This window comes from Nerophis lumbriciformis, linkage group LG03, assembly GCF_033978685.3.
Source record: "Nerophis lumbriciformis linkage group LG03, RoL_Nlum_v2.1, whole genome shotgun sequence".
In the NCBI taxonomy this organism is placed as follows: domain Eukaryota; kingdom Metazoa; phylum Chordata; class Actinopteri; order Syngnathiformes; family Syngnathidae; genus Nerophis; species Nerophis lumbriciformis.
Window position 1 is genome coordinate 5,878,934 of NC_084550.2, and position 18,567 is coordinate 5,897,500.

General features: G+C 40.6%; 1 protein-coding gene across 4 annotated transcripts in view; it reads right to left on the bottom strand.

The window, feature by feature from the left end:
- The window catches only part of LOC133578202 (nitric oxide synthase 1-like), a 199,766-nt gene that overhangs the window by 105,861 nt on the left and 75,338 nt on the right, over nt 1–18,567 (bottom strand). For all 4 annotated transcript variants that reach the window (XM_061932433.1, XM_061932425.1, XM_061932451.1 and 1 more), the window contains exon 4: nt 8,485–8,624. In XM_061932433.1, the coding sequence (XP_061788417.1) occupies nt 8,485–8,624 (140 nt within the window). The remainder of the gene's footprint in view (nt 1–8,484; nt 8,625–18,567) is intronic.

Below are 18,567 nucleotides of genomic sequence, written 5' to 3' on the forward strand. Positions count from 1 at the left end.
GGCCTCGAAGACAGCGACAGGTGCGTAGATGGCCCAGGCGGGCCTTTTTATCTAATCACCTGTCGCCTTTATTAGCAGCAGCCGTGACGAGACGAGTAGTTGGAGTTGGAGGTGCTGCTGAGCGGACGCAGGCAAATGTAGAGGTTGCCCAAACTAATGTAAAGTATCAAACAACAGAATAATATGTGATTGTGGAGGGGGGCGTGGCCTGCGGCGACAGGTGATTAGATAACAAGGACCACCTGAGCCATCTACGCACCTGTCGCTGTCTTCGAGGCCGGTCCTGGCAACATCCCGATCCGCGGCAGGCTCGCAGGCCACGCCCCCCCTCCACAGTGATTATTACATTTTGTGAATGAACGATGGGTTCTCACTTCTCTGTGAGCGCTTTGAGTATCTAATGATAGAAAAGCGCGATATAAAATCTAATCCATTATTATTATTATTATCATTTTAACAGAAGTGTAGATAGAACATGTTAAAAGAGAAAGTAAGTAGACATTAACAGTAAATGAACAAGTAGATTAATAATTAATTTTCCACCACTTGTCATTAATAATGTAAAATGTAAACAAACGCCATTGGTGGATCTACACCTGACATCCACTGTAATGATACCAAGTACAGGAGCGATACTACTATGATTACGTTAATATTGTTTCAATTACGTCAATCTTCTTTTGTTTTTTTCAACATTTATGTTATGTTTATAAACTCAGAAAAATATGTCCCTGGACACATGAGGACTTTGAATATGATCAACAGAGGTGGGACCAAGTCATTGTTTTGCAAGTCACAAGTAAGTCTCAAGTCTTTGCCCTCAAGTCCGAGTCAAGTCCCGAGTCAAGTCCAAAGTCAAGACTGGAAAGTCTCAAGTCAAGTCCTAAGTCCTGCATTTTGAGTTTCGAGTCCTTTCAAGTCCTTTTAACCACAGACTAATATATTAACACAGATTGTGTATGCTTTTCAAACGCTGTATTTATTTATTAAAACAAGTGCATTTTAAATTGCAGGAAAGAAAATTGTGCTAACATTGCACTTTATAATAGCACTATTAACCAGTCATTTTAAACATTAACTCATTCCTTTACAGAACAAACACATTGAAAAATAAAGTGCAAATGTACTTATTTGTACAAAAGTGTTAACATTGAAAAAACATGACATATACGGGAACATAACAAAAAAGTTGTACTTTTTATATGTCAGGGCCCTATGCTGCATTGCATTTGCAAAAGACCAAATTAGCCAAGAGTCTGTCAGTCATTTGTGCACGATGGGGGCGTAGTATGATGCCACCATGGCTGAAAACTCCCTCCACTGGAGCACTGGAGGCAGGCACTGCCAAGACTCTCATGGCCACTCGGAACAGTGAAGGAAGAGTCTTCATGTTCAATGCCCAGAACAAAAGGGGGAGAGAGTTGTTTTGGGTTGGTGCACTACTTGTAAGTGTATCTTGTGTTTTTTATGTTGATTTAATTAAAAAAAGAAGAAAAAAAATATATATTTCTTGTGCGGCCCGATACCAATCGATCCACGGACCAGTACCGGGCCGCGGCCCGGTGGTTGGGGACCACTGAGGTAAACAACCAACAGTATGTCAGAAAGCTAGCTAAAACGGTACACATATTCATAATATAGTATACATTTTAACTGATTTTTATTTGACTATTTTTGTCTTTTTTTTAGGTGGCTAAAATACGCGGTGCTGCTGACCGCCGTCTAACGTTACGTGTGATATATTGACTAACGTAACCCTGCTTGAAAAAAATCACTGAACAAAAAGTATGAATAAGGTAGTGAACTGCAACAGATTCCCGTGTTTGCAATAACGTTATAACGTTAGCAGTGAGTTTACAGCCTCACTGATTTAACTACACAGCAAATAAAAGTCACGTTACTTAGCCAATAAACGTTATCTTACATTCAAAACTTACCGTTCTTTGTGCAACTTCAAATGCCGGATGAAGTTGGAAGTTGTTGCCTCTCCATCAGTAATTGTCGAACCGCATGTGTTGCATACTGCAAACCGTTTTGTGTTGACCACCTCGTAATTTTTATACCCAAACGAAATTATTTTAGGTATCATTTTTTGTTCACTGGCGTGTGGTTTGGACATGTCTTCTTCCTGCAATTTGATTGGATGAATGCTGTGTGATGAAAACAAAGTAGATCTAATTTGATTGGCTGTTGTACTGAGAGCACACCAGCTGACACACGCAACGCTGATAGACAAGTACACAATGAAAAATACGGAGCGCTCCCGAATAACTTTTTCATCTTTGGGTTTTGGGGAAAGTAGCAAGTCATGTCAATTCAAAAGGCTCAAGTCCAAGTGAAGTCACAAGTCATTGATGTTAAAGTCTAAGTCGAGTTGCAAGTCTTTTTACATTTTGTCAAGTCGAGTCTAAAGTCATCAAATTCATGACTCGAGTCTGACTCGAGTCCAAGTCATGTGACTCGAGTCCACACCTCTGATGATCAATGTATGATCCTGTGACTACGTGGTATCGGATTAATACCTAAATTTGTGGTATCATCCAAAACTAATGTTAAGCATCCAAACAACAGAAGAATAAATGATTATTACATTTTAACAGAAGTGTAAAGGAAGCAGATATTAACAATAAATGAACAAGTAGATTAATAATTTGTCCTTAATAATGTTGACAAAATAATAGGTGTATAAATGACACAATATGTTACTGCATATGTCAGCAGACTAAATTAGGAGCCTTTGTTTGTTTACTTACTACTTAAAGACAAGTTGTCTAGTATGTTCACTATTTTATTTAAGGACAAACTTGCAATAAGAAACATATGTTTAAAGGGGAACATTATCACCAGACCTATGTAAGCGTCAATATATACCTTGATGTTGCAGAAAAAAGACCATATATTTTTTTAACCGATTTCCGAACTCTAAATGGGTGAATTTTGGCGAATTAAACGCCTTTCTAATATTCGCTCTCGGAGCAATGACGTCACATTGTGACGTCACAACGGGAAGCAATCCGCCATTTTCTCAAACACCGAGTCAAATCAGCTCTGTTATTTTCCGTTTTTTCCGACTGTTTTCCGTACCTTGGAGACATCATGCCTCGTCGGTGTGTTGTCGGAGGGTGTAACAACACGAACAGGGACGGATTCAAGTTGCACCAGTGGCCCAAAGATGCCAAAGTGGCAAGAAATTGGACGAAATTTGTTCCGCACACTTTACCGACGAAAGCTATGCTACGACAGAGATGGCAAGAATGTGTGGATATCCTGCGACACTCAAAGCAGATGCATTTCCAACGATAAAGTCAAAGAAATCTGCCGCCAGACCCCCATTGAATCTGCCGGAGTGTGTGAGCAATTCAGGGACAAAGGACCTCGGTAGCACGGCAAGCAATGGCGACAGTTTGTTCCCGCAGACGAGCGAGCTAAACCCCCTGGATGTCTTGGCTCACACCGTCCCTTAAACTGGACAGATCAGCTTTCAGGAAAAGAGCGCGGATGAGGGTATGTCTACAGAATATATTAATTGATGAAAATTGGGCTGTCTGCACTCTCAAAGTGCATGTTGTTGCCAAATGTATTTCATATGCTGTAAACCTAGTTCATAGTTGTTAGTTTCCTTTAATGCCAAACAAACACATACCAATCGTTGGTTAGAAGGCGATCGCCGAATTCGTCCTCGCTTTCTCCCGTGTCGCTGGCTGTCGTGTCGTTTTCGTCGGTTTCGCTCGCATACGGTTCAAACCGATACGGCTCGATAGCTTCAGTTTCTTCTTCAATTTGGTTTTCGCTACCTGCCTCCACACTACAACCATCCGTTTCAATACATGCGTAATCTGTTGAATCGCTTAAGCCGCTGAAATCCGAGTCTGAATCCGAGCTAATGTCGCTATAGCTTGCTGTTCTTTCCGCCATGTTTGTTTGTGTTGACTTCACTATGTGACGTCACAGGAAAATGGACGGGTGTTTAAAATCAGGCACTTTGAAGCTTTTTTTAGGGATATTGCGTGATGGGTAAAAGTTTGAAAAAAACTTCGAAAAATATAATAAGCCACTGGGAACTGATTTTTGATGGTTTTAACCATTCTGAAATTGTGATAATGTTCCCCTTTAACGTACCATAAGATTTGTTGTCAAAATAAACCCGATAATGCAACTTTTTTGTGGTCCTGTTTATTTAGAAAAGCACCGAAAACTACCGAAAAGTATCGAAATAATTTTGGTACAGGGACAACACAAAAATGTGGCCGGTCAACATGGATCGCAAGCTGACAGTGTATGCCAAAGCAACAGTTGCGCTACGAAAAGAAGAGATGAGGGATGAAAAGAGAAGAGAAGAAAATAGAAATGGACTATTAGCTTGATTGTATTAACAAAAATATAAGAATCCATCAACAAAATCATATTTAAGTTCAACATTAAATCTAATTAAAAACAATCATTCAAGTTAATTCAATTTTTTGAATACAATGTATCAAAAATAATTAAAAAAAATACTAATCTGTTGCACTGGATAAACAAAACCTTTCAATAAAGTACAATTATTAGTTTAGAAGGTTTATGAAAATGATTAGTAATCAAAAATAGAAATTAAAAAAGTAAAAGGAAAAAAAAAGGTCTTAGAAATAAAGTTAGATATTCATTTTTTAAATACTATTTTGAATGGATACATCAAAAAGTGTTGACAGAATGTCAAATGAAAAACAAACAAAGCCGTGCAACACTGCAAAAAGTCAGTGTTCAAAAACAAGAACAAAAAATACAAAAATGAGGGGTATTTTACTTGAACTAAGCAAAATTATCTGCCAATAGAACAAGAAAATGTGGCTTGTCAAGTCTTTCCAAAACAAGTTGTCATGACTTGGTCCTGGGTGTTTGCTTTTCCGGAAGGCGACGGAAAGTTGGCTCGGGCGAGACGGGAATGTGAGTACCGTATTTTCCGCACTATAAGGCGCACCTAAAAACCACAAATTTTCTCAAAAGCTGACAGTGCGCCTTATAACCCGGTGCGCTTTATATATGGATTAATATTAAGATTCATTTTCATAAAGTTTCGGTCTCGTAACTACGGTAAACAGCCGCCATCTTTTTTCCCGGTAGAACAGGAAGCGCTTCTTCTTCTACGCAAGCAACCGCCAAGGTAAGCACCCGCCCCCATAGAACAGGAAGCGCTTCTTCTTCTACTGTAAGCAACCACCCGCCCGCGTAGAAGAAGAAAAAGCGCGCGGATATTACCGTACGTTTCATTTCCTTTGTGTGTTTACATCTGTAAAGACCACAAAATGGCTCCTACTAAGCGACAGGGATCCGGTTCATGAAAAGACGCAATCTCTCCATCCGCACACGGATTACTATTTCACAGCAACTGATATTCCTGTGAACCGCACTGTGGATACAACGGGAGCACGTACGGTGAATATTCGCACCACAGGGAATGAGAAGTCATCCTTCACTGTGGTTCTAGCTTGCCATGCTAATGGCCAGAAACTTCCACCCATGGTGATATTCAAAAGGAAGACCTTGCCAAAAGAGACCTTTCCAGCCGGCGTCATCATAAAAGCTAACTCGAAGGGATGGATGAAGAAAAGATGAGCGAGTGGTTAAGGGAAGTTTAAGTTTACGCGAAGAGTCCGGGTGGCTTTTTTCACGCAGCTCCGTCCATGTTGATATACGATTCCATGCGCGCCCACATCACGCTGGTTTTAATATATTATTAAAGTTTGACTGACCTATTTGACTGTTTTTTTGACATTCCTTTAGCGCAGTTAGATGCGGCTTACAACACGGGGCGGCTTATAGGTGGACAAAGTTTTGAAATATGCCGTTCATTGAAGGCGCGGCTTATAACCCAGGGCGCCTTATGGTGCGGAAAATACGGTACATGATTTATTATTACTATAAAAAAAAAAGTACAAACGAAAAGCGCGCACAGTGGCGGAGAAACAACTTGGCTATGAAAACGAAATACTTGCACAAAGGCAGAAACTATGAACAACAAAAAAACACTAACTGTGGCATTAATAAACAAAACTTACTTGGCATGGACAAAAGGACATGAAAAAAGTGTCAGGAATGTGCAGAGCATAAATGTGGGATGTCGCCAGAACGACAAACTGAAAACAATGAACTTAAATACTATAGACATGATTAGTGAAAGCAGGTGCGTGACTCAAAACGTGAAACAGGTGCGTGACGTGACAGGTGAAAACTAATGGTTGCTATGGTGACAAAACAAAACTAAAGTGCACAAAAAGTCCAAAAACAAAACCGAACATGACTAAAACAAAACATGATCACACAGATATGACACAAGTCAAATTAGCTAACCTCAATGAACCCAAAAATACCTCAAAATAAGTATATTCTCACTAATAACAAGTGCACTTTTCTTGATAGAAGAAAAAAAGAGACCTTTTTGCTCAATATGTTGAAAAATATTCTTAAATGAAGTAAATGCTAGTGCCATTATCTTGACATAATGATATGCGCTCGGCATTACATTTCTTGGAACCAGCAAACTTATACTAAAAACTAGTTTATTGTTCTTAATGGAAAGGCAACAAGGCAAGCGCTTGTTACTCTCGGGGTCTCCTAGCCGCTCAGGCAAATCATATGGTCTAAAAATGCATTTTTCCATGGATAACATGACATCATCACGCCAAGTGTGTGCTCTTTCAGTCAATTAGTGCGCATATTAGTGCGCCCCCGGCCAAAATTTTGATTTTGAAGAATTTTGAACTAATTGTGTTCAAAATTATTAGACATGACACATGTTAAATGTTTAAATATAAACTGTCAGTTTACTGTACTGTGCCAACTGTACTACTTTATGAGTACATATTTTCTATTGTTTCATTGAAAATAACACAGCAAAGTCCATTTAACTGTCATCTGTTTTAATTATGAGACAACGATTTTTTTTTTCATGCTTGAAATAAGAAATGATTACTTTAAAAAAGTAGTTTTATACTTGTGAGTGTTGATGACACAGCTTTGCAACACTTGATATTCTAGTTTCAAGCATGTTTGACTCAATATAGGTCAGGGGTGCTCACACTTTTTCTGCAGGCGAGCTACTTTTCAATTGATCAAGTCGTGGGGATCTACCTCATTCATATATATCATTTATATTTACTTATTTATTAAATATATGTTTTTGTTAACAAGTTAAAGGTGTTTAATGATAATGCAAGCATGTTTAACACATATAGTTAATATTGTTAATACATTAAAGGTGTTTAATGATAATACAAGTATGTTTAATACATATAGTTAATATTGTTAACAAGTTAAAGGTGTTTAAAGATAATGCAAGCATGTTTAACACATATAGTTAATATTGTTAACAAGTTAAAGGTGGTTAAAAATAATACAAGCATGTTTAACACAAATAGTTAATATTGTTAACAACTTAAAGGTGGTTAAAGATAAAACAAGCATGTTTAACACATATAGTTAATATTGTTAACAAGTTAAAGGTGGTTAAAGATAATACAAGCATGTTTAACACATATAGATTCCTTTCTTTCATGAAGACAAGAATATAAGTTGGTGTATTACCTGATTCTGATGACTTGCATTGATTGGAATCAGACAGTGGTGCTGATAACGTCCACATTTTCGAATGGAGGAGAAAAAAAGTCCTCCTTTCTGTCCAATACCACATGAAAGTGGTTGGTTTTTGGCATCTTATTTGTCCAGCTTCCGTACTCCTTTGTATACACTTTACAAGAAATACATTGTCTCCAAACTCCGTAGCTTGCTGGCTTGTGCACGCCAGCTTTCTGAGACTCTTATTTTGGTAGCGCAGGCAGGATGAAGCAGAGCTTTTATTGCGCAACTGTGCAGTCGGTCTTTGGGGTTTTGACGACAGGTACGGCGCCAGAGTCTGTTGAAATAAAGTGTTTCTCGCCTTCCAGTCGGTAATTTTAATGAGCTGGCAGCAGCCAGCGTCATCTCAGAAGACCCTCGGGTGCCGTGAATGTCAATCAAGTGACGAAAGTGACGTCATAGTGAAGATTTATGATCGCTCATTTTTAGGACTATTTTTTTAATGCCTGGCTGGTGATCGACTGACACACCCTCCGAGATCGACCGGTAGATCGCGATCGACGTAATGAGCACCCCTGATATAGGTCATCACATCTCAGCAACAAGCTGTAATATCTTACTGAGATCATTTAGGACCAAAACCCTTAAAACAAGTAAAACACTCTAACATAAAATCTGCTTAGTGAGAAGAATTATCTTATCAGACAGAAAATAAGCAAATATCACCCTTATTTGAGACATTTCATCTTACTTAGATTTCAGTTTTTGCAGTGAAATGAAAAACTAACCTCCTTGGCCTCGGCAGAGGTGATTATTAATTTGTGAAAGGTGGAAACAGTGACTTGATAAAAAGTCGATACTGGTAGTCTAATCCAAAATGGGCCAAAGCTCATAAAAAATGTGTTTCCAAACGTAACGTCTGTTATTTCTTGCCTTTTGATGGAGGTGTAGTACTGGTCGATGAAGTCGGTGGCCAGGGGAAGGAGCTCCTCTTCGCTCCGGACCTCGTCTGGCTTGCGGGCGTGCAGGTTGGGCATCATCACCGACCCGAGGCACACATTCTCATTGCAGATCTGGGAAACAAACACAACACGGGCAGATTATGGCGTAAGAGTCTTCAAACAGCCTCCAAGTTTACTCTCCAACAAACACAGATGTGGTGGATCTATATGTTAATTCTTCTAAAAACCTGCTGAACTTCTTTTCCAGGCTCCCAGAAGTAAGTAACATTGTTATCTGTAACTGCCTCTACAATGTCCTTTATTTCTTACATTTTATCCTTTCTTGTTTTATCATTACTTTGTTATTTTAGCTGTACATGTTGATTTCATCCTTTGTTGATGTGTCCATTTTCTACTACTTGTCTCTCTCAGGGTCACGGGGGGGTCATACTTGCCAACCCTCCCGGATTTTCCGGGAGACTCCCGAAATTCAGCGCCTCTCCCGAAAACCTCCCGGGACAAATTTTCTCCCGAAAATCTCCCGAAATTCAGGCGGACTCAGGCCCATGAGGACCTGAGTCCGCTAACCCACAACATAAACAGCATACCTGCCCAATAACGTTATAGCTGTAGAATGATGGAGGGCGAGTTCTTGGTTTCTTATGTGGGTTTATTGTTAGGCAGTTTCATTAACGTCCTCCCAGCGCGGCAACAACACACAACAGCAGTCACGTTTTTGTATACCGTAAAGCAGTTCGTCTGCCGTAAACAGCAATGTTGTGACACTCTTAAACAGGACAATACTGCCATCTAGTGCATTTGATGAAAGCACTTTTGTGCGTGCCACACAGAATGCATCATCAGAGAGGGTGTTCAGCATGGTTCGAAAAATAATGACAGAGAATAGAACAAGGATGGACAATTCAACCCTTAACTCAACAATGAGTAGATGAGTGTTATGTGTGTGTATATGTGTAAATAAATGAACACTGAAATTCAAGTATTTATTTTATATATATATATATATATATATATATATATATATATATATATATATATATATATATATATATATATATATATATATATATATATACATATATATATATACATATATAATATAATATATATATAATAAATATATATATAATAAAATACATATATATACATATATACATATATATATATATATATATATATATATATATATATATATATATATAGCTAGAATTCACTGAACGTCAAGTATTATATATATATATATATATATATATATGTATAAAATACTTGACGTTCAGTGAATTCTAGCTATATATATATATATATATATATATATATATATATATACATATACATATACAGTATATATATACATATATATATATATATATATATATATATATATATATATACAGTATATATATATATATATGTATATAAATATATAAATATATATATATATATATATATATATATATATATATATATATATATATATATATATATATATATATATATATATATATATATATATATATATGTATATATATATATATATATATATAACTTCCACACATAGTCACACACCATACACATTTTGGATCTAGTCACACTCCATTCCCTAGTTTATTTATATTATTGTTTGGTATTATATATATATATATATATATATATATATATATATATATATATATATATATATATATATATATATATATATATATATATTGTCCAGGGTGTGGGAAAAAAAAACGCCTTCCGCCCGATTGTAGCTGAGATAGGCTCCAGCGCCCCCCGCGACCCCAAAGGGAATAAGCGGTAGAAAATGGATGGATATATATATAATCTATGAAATACTTGACTTGGTGAATTCTAGCTGTAAATATACTCCTCCCCTTTTAACTACGCCCCCCAACCACGCCCCGGTCCCACCCCGACCACGCCCACCCCCCTCCCCCCACCTCCTGAAATCGGAGGTCTCAAGGTTGGCAAGTATGCGGGGGGTGCTGGAGCCTACCCCAGCTGCACTCGGGCGGAAGGCGTTTTTTTTTCCCATTATTTTATCTGTATAATGTAAAGTGTCCTTGGGTTTTTTGAAAGGCGCTTATTAGGGGTGTAACGGTACGTGTATTTGTATTGAACCATTTCGGTACGGGGGTTTCGGTTCGGTTCGGAGGTGTACCGAACGAGTTCCCCTTCATTCTGCCTCTGCCTGTGTCAGTCCTCTCCACAGCACCCAGCATTGTCCCACCCACACAACCATCTGATTGGTTACAAACAGAGCGGTAACAGCCAATCAGCAGTGCGTATTCAGAGCGGTAACAGCCAATCAGCAGTGACATAAAAGGCAGCTCAGCTCGCTCGCAGTCCTGGCTTGAGGTGAAGGCTAATTAGCTTTTAGCGTAATGTTAGCTCATTTTGCGGTGTGTGTTACGGACAGCAAAGCCCTGTCTGTCTGTTATTTCACTTGACCTTTTTCTGTGTTGATTGAGCTGTGTTGAAGCAGCAAAAAAGGACATTATGTTAAATGAAGAGTTTCTGTCTCTGATAGTTGATATAATAATTAGGGATGTCCCGATCCAGGTTTTTGCACTTCCGATCCGATACCGATATTGTTTTTGCATTTCCAATCCGATACCGATATTGTTTTTGCATTTCCAATCCGATACCGATATTGTTTTTGCATTTCCAATCCGATACCGATATTGTTTTTGCATTTCCAATCCGATACCGATACTGACCGATACCGATACTGACCGATACTGGCCTATCCGAGCATGTATTAAAGTTATTTAGCCTACTTAGTTGTCAGAATCATGTTGAAAAGGGTTTTAGTACTCTTGATAACAACTAGCCAGCTGAATTAGGGGAGTTTGAATAATACACAATGGTTGTAACAAGAAACTGACCTGTTTATTCAAAGATAAACACAAAATAGACAAAATTATACATGACAAACAGAAATGGCATCATTGAACTAGGGCTGGGCGATATGGCCTTTTTTTAATATTGCGATATTTTAAGGCCATATTGCGATACACAATATATATCTCGATATTTTGCCTTAGCCTTGAATTAACACTTGATGCATATAATCACAGCAGTATGATGATTCTATGCGTTTTGATTGATTGATTGAGACTTTTATTAGTAGGTTGCACAGTGAAGTACATATTCCGTACAATCGACCACTAAATGGTAACACAGTCTCTCCTATTGCTATTGTACAATTTTTTCAGCTATAGTTACATCAATCATTAGTAATGCAGCAGCCTAGTTTTGAATGGCAGGGTCCCTGCTATCACATGTTGATAAAAATATAACTTTTACATAATAAAAATCAACTACAGGCTTCCCAAATGCTGTAATAAATGATGAGTTGACTTGTTGCATTTTTTATATGTAGATACAAATTTAATTTAATTTAATATGAGCACCAGCGTGAGGCAGTTTAATGTTGATTAACGTGGGCAGAATTATTATAGTGTTCCCAATGTTAAAAGGATAAAGCCATTGTTTACAAAGTTGGTAAATAAATAACCCAAAAATTTATATTTTGTTGTTTTCTTACTGTACCGAAAATGAACCGAACCGTGACCTCTAAACCGAGGAACGTACCGAACCGAAGTTTTTGTGTACCGTTACACCCCTAGCGCTTATAAATTAAATCCAGGAAACAGAGTGGACCGACACCAGCAGATGACATGGCACCCCAAACCATCACTGATGGTGGAAACTTTACACTAGACTTCAGGCAACGTGGATCCTGTGCCTCTCCTGTCTTCCTCCAGACTCTGGGACCTCGATTTCCAAAGGAAATGCAAAATTTGCATGGTTGGGTGATGGTTTGGGGTGCCATGTCATCTGCTGGTGTCGGTCCACTCTGTTTCCTGAGATCCAGGGTCAACGCAGCCGTCTACCAGCAAGTTTTAGAGCACTTCATGCTTCCTGCTGCTGACCTGCTCTATGGAGATGGAGATTTCAAGTTCCAACAGGACTTGGCGCCTGCACACAGCGCAAAATCTACCCGTGCCTGGTTTACGGACCATGGTATTTCTGTTCTAAATTGGCCCGCCAACTCCCCTGACCTTAGCCCCATAGAAAATCTGTGGGGTATTGTGAAAAGGAAGATGCAGAATGCCAGACCCAAAAACGCAGAAGAGTTGAAGGCCACTATCAGAGCAACCTGGGCTCTCATAACACCTGAGCAGTGCCAGAAACTCATCGACTCCATGCCACGCCGCATTAACGCAGTAATTGAGGCAAAAGGAGCTCCAACCAAGTATTGAGTATTGTACATGCTCATATTTTTCATTTTCATACTTTTCAGTTGGCCAACATTTCTAAAAATCCCTTTTTTGTATTAGCCTTAAGTAATATTCTAATTTTGTGACACACGGAATTTTGGATTTTCATTTGTTGCCACTTCAAATCCTCAAAATTAAATGAAATAAACATTTGAATGCATCAGTCTGTGTGCAATGAATAAATATAATGTACAAGTTACACCTTTTGAATGCAATTACTGAAATAAATCAAGTTTTTCAAAATATTCTAATTTACTGGCTTTTACCTGTATACTCTCTGCGGTTGAGTAAAATTGCAAATGAGCACTTAATGATGTGGCTAATTAGTGTGTATTCTCATTGTAAATTCCAATAAAGGGTTATTTTAATAGCTTATAGGCCTGGAGGGGAACCATGACTATTTTACACTCTGCCATGAGACTGCGAGGCGGTGAGTCACATATCGGTCTGCATCAATCCGCTTCGACGGGACGACGCGTGGAATAGAGGCGGAGAGACGCAAAGAGAACATTTCTCAGAGTGGCCGCTTCAGTGACTTTAACGTCAGCTGTCGCTTAGTCTCGTTACGCACGCCGTCAGAGGCGGGAGTCGGAGCGCCAGATGACAGGAATAACAGAGAGGAACTCTGACAGTGACCCACTGCCACGTCTAAACTTGGCTCGTCACATGGAAACACACGCTGGCGCTCTCCGAACAGTGTCCAAAATAAACTTTCCCCGGCCGTCCAGCCCACTCCGGCCGACCGCCAAGAAACGTGTCGATGGAGACGCCGTCGCGGCCAGTCGCGACACAAGGCGAGGAAATTGAGCCAGAAAACAATGGCCCACATAACCGCGTATGATGTGAAAACAGGGAGACGGGGATGCTGGGGAAAGATTAGAGAGGAGAAGAGTGAGAAAAAAAAAGGCGGGAAGTGGATGAGTGAGTGTTAAAAATAAAAGCGAGAAATCGGCGGCGCGCTGCATCGGGGCATTCATGGCGGCCAGCTGGTCCCTTTAAAGGACGATGGATGCGCCTCGAATGTGGCGGCACGTGTGACACAATAAATCCTCAGAGTGCTATTAAAGGATGATATCTCGAATTATGACGCTGCGCTTTATTAATGGCTACTGTTTGTCCCTTATAAAACACGTCTCCGTTTATTTATGTCACTTCCTTAAGTTCCTTGCAGCACGGTGGAAGAGGGGTTAGTGCATCTGCCTCACAATACGAAGGTCCTGAGTAGTCTTGGGTTCAATCCCGGGCTCTGGATCTTTCTGTGTGGAGTTTGCATGTCCTCCTCGTCAGGCCCGGCCCTAACCAATCTGGCGCCCTAGGCAAGATTTTAGGTGGCACCCCCCCACATCGGCAGTGAAGTGTATATACTCACAAGAAACTGAATAGCTTTGTCTTTGACCTTTTTTTTTTACTTACAACTATACCTAATATATAAAGGGGTGGAAAAGTGACTATTACCTGCAGGGCAAACATTAGCTAACCAGAAGGCAATAACAATGTAAACAAAAAACACCTGCTTAAAAGATCTAATACAAATGTCCCTGAGGAATGTAAGGTGGGAGTATTGTAATTACCTAACGTTTCATTATTATTTTCCATAACAATTTAGCCCCCTCCACAATATTAACCCGACGTTAAAACAGAACTAGCTATTTATTGATTAGCAATTGCCGAATCATGTAACATTAGCTTAATGCTAAAAAGCCAGGTTACTATCACATTCTGTAACAGACAAATAATTTCATGTAGGCTAACGTTACCTACCTGGTACCTCTGTCTTTTCTCGTTTCTCCTCCTCTTCTTTTCTCTTTTTTCTTCCCTGGGCACCTGACAGTTTTGGCCGTTTTGACATCTTGTGTTGATTTTTTGATGTGGTGACGTCCAAAAAGAGTCATAATACGGGAAGGGAGGGGGCGCACCGTGCGGGGGGAGGGGGGGGGGGGGGGGGGGGGCATAATGTTGTAACAAATAATATTTCTAATAAATAGGCTTTACTTTGCATTTTAATTAACGTGGGATTATTTTTTGTATTTAGAAATAATAGTACCAACTTTTCTTTTCTTTTTTTTTTTCTCCAACATTTGTGGCACTGGCGTGGCGCCCCCTGATGGACGGCGCCCTTAGCATTTGCCTATACGGCCTATGCCACGGGCCGGCCCTGCTCCTCGTGACTGCGTGGGTTCCCTCCGGGTACTCCGGCTTCCTCCCACCTCCAAAGACATGCACCTGGGGATAAGTTGATTGGCAACACTAAATTGGCCCTAGTGTGTGAATGTGAGTGTGAATTAGAGATGCGCGGATAGGCAATTATTTCATCCGCAACCGCATCACAAAAGTCGTCAGCCATCCGCATCCACCCGAACTAACATTTAATCAAAACCGCACCCGCCCGTTGTTATATATCTAATATAGACGATGCAAGGCATTAGTGAGGTTATAAAGCTTTTGCCTGTTAAAGAAAGGAGACTGATCCAATGGAGCAGAGACATTCAATGCGTGCCACGCTGTCACGGCCCAGACGCACACTAGTGCGCAATCATCTGGGAGCCGCGTGGAAGTGCGATGTCCCTCGCACCCGCGGCGGCTCCACCCGGGCTCGCGCCCGAGGCTTCAGCGCGCACCGCGGCGGCCATCCTACTCGTCGCGGCCTAGCCCTCGCGGCTCTCGCTGCCGGCGACGGCCGGGTATGGGCCCGACGCTCCAGCGCCATCCATTTTCAGGGCTAGTTGATTCGGCAGGTGGGTTGTTACACACTCCTTAGCGGTTTCCGACTTCCATGGCCACCGTCCTGCTGTCTAAATCAACCAACACCTTTTCTGGGGTCTGGGGTCTGATGAGCGTCGGCATCGGGCGCCTTAACCCGGCGTTCGGTTCATCCCGCAGCGCCAGTTCTGCTTACCAAAAGTGGCCCACTCGGCTCACCAGGGTGAGCCCCACCCCTTTCGTGATGTATATATATATATATATATATATATATATATATATATACATATATATATATATATATATATATATACATATATACATATATATATATATATATATATACATACATATATATATATATATATATATATATATATATATACATATATATATATATATATATATATATATATATATATATACATATATATATACATATTTATATATATATATATATATATATATATATATATATATATATATATATATATATATATATACATATATATAAATATATATATATATATATATAAATATATATATATATTTAATACATACATAGAGCTTTACTACGCCCTTGTTGTCTGTGCCGTCTACTCCTCCTGTACATATCAGTTTTGATTACAATTATTTTTGCTTACAATTTCGTTGTACAATGACAATAAAGATATATTCTATTATATTCAAATAATGTCTGATTGAAAGCTAAAAACGTTATGACAGACCGCCTTATAAAACGGAATGGAATTTAAATATTTTTTTTACTGAATGAGACACCCAGAATGTACATGAAAATAAAGAATGTGGGATTTAGAATATTAACTACGAACGATAAAACACAGAATATTGACAACCCTCTCTCCATCGACATATTTTACAATCATGCAAAACGCAACAAAAATGCAACAAACACAGCAAAATAAATATACAATCTGATACATCACTAAGCTGTAGAACGTATGATTTTCACATCATAAGTAACCATGGTGGACATGGTGGACGTGGTGGACATCGGGGGCAGTACCTCTGGATTGGCAGACCGGGGTGGTGGTTCCTCTCCTTAAAAAGGGGAACCGGAGGTTGTGTTCTAACTATCGTGGGATCACACTCCTCAGCCTTCCGGGTAAGGTCTATTCAGGTGTACTGGAGAGGAGGCTACGCCGGATAGTCGAACCTCGGATTCAGGAGGAACAGTGTGGTTTTCGTCCTGGTCGTGGAACTGTGGACCAGCTCTATACTCTCGGCAGGGTCCTTGAGGGTGCATGGGAGTTTGCCCAACCAGTCTACATGTGCTTTGTGGACTTGGAGAAGGCATTCGACCGTGTCCCTCGGGAAGTCCTGTGGGGAGTGCTCAGAGAGTATGGGGTATCGGACTGTCTGATTGTGGCGGTCCGCTCCCTGTATGATCAGTGTCAGAGCTTGGTTCGCATTGCCGGCAGTAAGTCGGACACGTTTCCGGTGAGGGTTTGGACTCCGCCAAGGCTGCCCTTTGTCACCCATTCTGTTCATAACTTTTATGGACAGAATTTCTAGGCGCAGTCAAGGCGTTGAGGGGATCTGGTTTGGTGGCTGCAGGATTAGGTCTCTGCTTTTTGCAGATGATTTGGTCCTGATGGCTTCATCTGGCCAGGATCTTCAGCTCTCACTGGATCGGTTCGCAGCTGAGTGTGAAGCGACTGGGATGAGAATCAGCACCTCCAAGTCCGAGTCCATGGTTCTCGCCCGGAAAAGGGTGGAGTGCCATCTCCGGGTTGGGGAGGAGATCTTGCCCCAAGTAGAGGAGTTCAAGTACCTCGGAGTCTTGTTCACGAGTGAGGGAAGAGTGGATCGTGAGATCGACAGGCGGATCAGTGCGGCGTCTTCAGTAATGCGGACGCTGTATCGATCTGTTGTGGTGAAGAAGGAGCTGAGCCGGAAGGCAAAGCTCTCAATTTACCGGTCGATCTACGTTCCCATCCTCACCTATGGTCATGAGCTTTGGGTTATGACCGAAAGGACAAGATCACGGGTACAAGCGGCCGAAATGAGTTTCCTCCGCCGGGTGGCGGGGCTCTCCCTTAGAGATAGGGTGAGAAGCTCTGTCATCCGGGGGGAGCTCAAAGTAAAGCCGCTGCTCCTCCACATCGAGAGGAGCCAGATGAGGTGGTTCGGGCATCTGGTCAGGATGCCACCCGAGCGCCTCCCTAAGGAGGTGTTTAGGGCATGTCCGACCGGTAGGAGGCCACGAGGAAGACCCAGGACACGTTGGGAAGACTATGTCTCCCGGCTGGCCTGGGAACGCCTCGGGATCCCCCGGGAGGAGCTGGACGAAGTGGCTGGGGAGAGGGAAGTCTGGGTTTCCCTGCTTAGGCTGCTGCCCCCGCGACCCGACCTCGGATAAGCGGAAGAAGATGGATGGATGGATGGATGGATGGAAGTAACCATGGTGACTAAACTCAGGAGGTGCACAATCAGGAACTAAAGGAGTCCAAAACTAACAGAACATAACAAAAAACATGATCCGGACCACGGATCGTGACATTAAATCACCAAAATGATTCTTGTCCATCATATGATTGATGTAAATGCCCATATGTGCTGTTTATCTGAGTGTTTTTAGCCTTTTTCTTTGAGGTGGAAAAAAAGAGATCTGTTTAACATTTGTGGGTATTTCTGTTAGCTATGCTTTAGAAAAAAAATATATATATATATACAGGCAAAATCAAAGAAATGAGATTGGCCTCTAAAAATACTTAATGGACGACAGCCCAGCTAGCATGTCTTCTAATTGTGTTTTTCCACATTACTGCTGTACCTTTGTCCAGTTCTTTTCTTTCATGATTACTGTAGTTGACAAAGCTGCTTCACCCTGCTTGCTGAGTGGTCTCTCAGTCCACACGCTCCACTACAGGCTTGCAGAGACCACATTATATAAAACACCCTCATGTTATTCAAGGGAGGGACGACTTTGCACTCGCACATGAGATGAGGCTTATTTAGAGGAGCGAGAACATTCACTCATTTACCAAACAGCACGCTTGCTGAAAGCGCGCAGGAACTTCCTGGACGTCTTTCTGGTTGCCTGG